The following is a 3,211-nucleotide window of genomic DNA, read 5'->3' as shown; positions in this document are numbered from 1 at the left end:
TATATATTTATATATATATACTTTAAATAAAATTCTCCTTTTTGAATTATATTGGTGCACTTTAAGTATTTATTTATCAGTCAATTTATATATTTCCACTTTTATTTTTAATTATGTCAGTTTCGGTCCTCCCTACTGCAGAAGCCTGATAATCACCAATTTATTCAAATCAGGTGTGTTTGAGCAGAGAAAAAAATAAAACCTGTAGGGCTGCGGCCCTCGAGGACCAGGATTGCCCACCCCTGGTCTAAACAGTGATTATATTATGCTTCCAGTCATTCCAACTTACAGCAACAATGAGGACTTTTACTATGAAAGTGTAAAATATGAATAAAACTAATTTATAATTATGATTGTATATTAAAGTCAATATAACGGCAGATGTAAAGAACTAAGAGTATTTATGAATGTATTTGGGTTTGATTTTACAATTTTTATTGCTGTAAAAATGTCAAAAACCAGACTGAGCTTTGGGTTTGATTTGTTTGCAGCTTACAAAGACCTTCAGTCCCGAGAGGACACCAGGAACGCTGTCTGGCAGCAGGAGGGCTGGCACGAGGTGGTTTATTACACAGGTGAGGAAAATAAATCTTGATATTTTTAATGCATATGAAATAAAAAGGACTAAGCAGTACCTAAATCAACTCTGTCCCTCAGTGCCACTCATTCAGCGCATGGATTCGAGGATCATGATCCCAACAAAGGCGTCCCCGCTGAAGTGAAACAAGCCAGTCACGTTTTATGAATGTTACATCCAACCTGAGAGTCGCCGCCATGGGTCCAACCTGTCAGTGCTACCAAACAACACACACCTCTTTTTAAAAAATTGTTTTTATTTGCTTTATTCCACCTAGACAAAGGAGGCAACAATAAATGTTACACATCTGCGATTAGAATTCATGTTACAAAGGTAGCACGCTCCTGACACGCACAACTTTTTCCTGTTTTTGAGGGCGAGGGAATTCGAACAAGCTTAAAACCTTGTGACGGTCGGCATGTGCAGCTTTGCGTGCCGCGTCATAACTGGGCCCAAGAGGAGAGTTTACCATCAATTTTGCAACAAACCAAAGTTACTACATAAAATAAACTTACAAGCTGCAGAGCGTATTGGAGGACAGTAGTAACAGCGTTTATTTATTTAATAGAAAAATAAAGCGGGTAGTGTTTCGATGTGGTTAAGGAGCTCGGGAGTTGCGTCACTGCTGATCAAGATAAAAAAAATAATGTTTAGTTTCAAAAATGTTGCCACTCCAGATGAAAGTACGAGATGTTACGGATACCATTTTATATTTGCAGTTGATTATAAACACTGTTTCTTCTTTATGTTCCTTGTTGAAGTGATGTGTAAAGTTTCCCGGTGCTGTGTTTGTACTTCTTTTTTCTCATGACAGCATGCCTGGTTTTAAAATGAAAATTTTTTAATCCAGCAGGTGAAAACTGGTGTATAAATCAATGAGTGAAGCGGATAGGTGGACAGTCGTCATGCTTCGTACTGTAAGAACCAAGGGAACGTCATTTATCTTTTTTATTTTGTTGAACAGGAAAAAATGTTCAAAGACGGTAAAGAAAGATAATAAAGTTCCTCAGACATCCTTTGTAGCAYGTTGTCATCTTTAATGACTGAAGTCGCTGCACAGCTCTTAGTACAGAACACATTTCTAAAATAACTATCGCTCATTGCACATGCCTTAACAATACCTTCAGGTTAGCATGAGGTTTGGRTGTAAAAAGTGCAAAAGAAACACTAAAATCGTAATTTCCATGTAGACATTTTTTTGTTATTTTAAGTGTGTTATAAAAATCAACAGGGCAACACCCCATGATGTTTGACTAGTGTAAACAGTTTCTTTTATAAAAATCTATTCAACTCTAAAGAAAAGCGGGCGATGGGTAACAAAACCACCAGCGGCACGCCTTTGGGTGCAAATATAAAATGTTAAGTTAGTAACAGAACTCCCCCCCCCCACCCCAGTGATTTTTAAATCTTCTCCAGTTCCTTAATTAGCTCCTCGAAGCTCGTCACGTACCACGAGGACCTCTCTTTCACCTGAGTCCTGATGACGTTCCCGCCAAACCCAATGAAAGCGCTCTGAGGGGGAGAGATTGCACATTACCATCAAAAACACMGCTAAAATACGACAAAACTGATTAAAACGATTTTTACTCACAGCCGGAGGACAGGCCTCCAGGTCCGTGGCTCCGTCTCCGATCATCACCACCGTCTTGAAGCCGTATTGCTCCTTCAACATGCTGATTACCTTTCCTTTGCCGCCGCTCTCAGCTGTAGGCTGCGTTTCATCGAAACCAGCATACTCCCCTGCAGATGGGCAGGCGCAAACAGCTCAGACAGCGCAGGGAGAAGGAGAACAGAGATGTATCAGACGTGCTACCACTCACCGTTGAAGTAGAACTTGAGCCGGTTGGCGTAGACGTGATGCAAAGGAATATTCAGCTGAGTGGCCACGTGTTCGACGATACAACGAAACCCCCCTGAAATGAGGAATACCCGTATGTTGTGTTCATGCAGGTGCTCCACAAGCTCCCTGAAATTAAAATAAAATAAATTTTAAATCACTCTGAGTAAGAAACATCGACCGAATGAAAACTGAACTCATCGGTAACATGTCAGAGTAATCGAAATCCAAAGCATGAATTCCCTCACACAACAATCCTAAGTAGGTATGTGTCTATTAAGTTTATAGATGATTGTGAAGGGATGAAAGGTCAGTTGCTCTGATAAGGACATTTTCAATGGTGTAACTCRACAAACAGTTAAATTAGAAAGCATGCAGGAACATGAAAACTCAGCTATTAGGTGTGAAGCAAGTTTATATAGAACAGCTTGGAGTGCGCAGAAACCACGTCACCATGTGTTCGGCTGGTGAAGCTAACGGCTAACGCTAAACGGTCAAGAGTCTGGATTTATTATTACTGTACATGTTGACAACAGAGCAGAAAAAGAGGATTGATGTAGAAATCATAAAAACGATTAATAATAATATTAACCCAATTATTAATAATATTTTACAGTTTATTTATCTAATCTTTAATGTCAGAAAATCTGTGTTATGGATTTATTAACAGAAGADAAACAGGAAAACGTCTCATTTCACAAAACAAGTCAGCAGATTTGATCTTATTTAGCTCAATGTGATCTGAGCAGAACATAATGTAACAGTTTAAAACTAAAATAATCTTATAAAGTCCATGT

At 38.9% G+C, this 3,211-nt stretch overlaps 2 protein-coding genes across 3 annotated transcripts in view; one reads left to right on the top strand and one right to left on the bottom strand.

Moving 5' to 3' along the window:
• The window catches only part of nipsnap2 (nipsnap homolog 2), a 6,816-nt gene extending 5,224 nt beyond the window's left edge, over positions 1 to 1,592 (top strand). Inside the window, exons 9-10 of the mRNA XM_014005292.1 lie at positions 492 to 575; positions 658 to 1,592. Coding sequence (XP_013860746.1) covers positions 492 to 575; positions 658 to 722 — 149 coding nt within the window. The 3' untranslated portion in view covers positions 723 to 1,592. The remainder of the gene's footprint in view (positions 1 to 491; positions 576 to 657) is intronic.
• Positions 1,512 to 3,211, bottom strand: part of psph (phosphoserine phosphatase) — a 5,879-nt gene continuing 4,179 nt past the window's right edge. For both annotated transcript variants that reach the window (XM_014005294.1, XM_014005293.1), the window contains exons 4-6: positions 2,398 to 2,543; positions 2,169 to 2,317; positions 1,512 to 2,089 (exon numbers count right to left, since the gene is read on the bottom strand). In XM_014005294.1, the coding sequence (XP_013860748.1) occupies positions 1,979 to 2,089; positions 2,169 to 2,317; positions 2,398 to 2,543 (406 nt within the window). In that variant the 3' untranslated portion in view covers positions 1,512 to 1,978. The remainder of the gene's footprint in view (positions 2,090 to 2,168; positions 2,318 to 2,397; positions 2,544 to 3,211) is intronic.

Source organism: Austrofundulus limnaeus, unplaced genomic scaffold, assembly GCF_001266775.1.
Source record: "Austrofundulus limnaeus strain Quisiro unplaced genomic scaffold, Austrofundulus_limnaeus-1.0 Scaffold29, whole genome shotgun sequence".
Lineage (NCBI taxonomy): Eukaryota > Metazoa > Chordata > Actinopteri > Cyprinodontiformes > Rivulidae > Austrofundulus > Austrofundulus limnaeus.
Note: the sequence above shows the minus strand (reverse complement) of the source record. Positions and strands in the feature narration are given on the sequence as shown.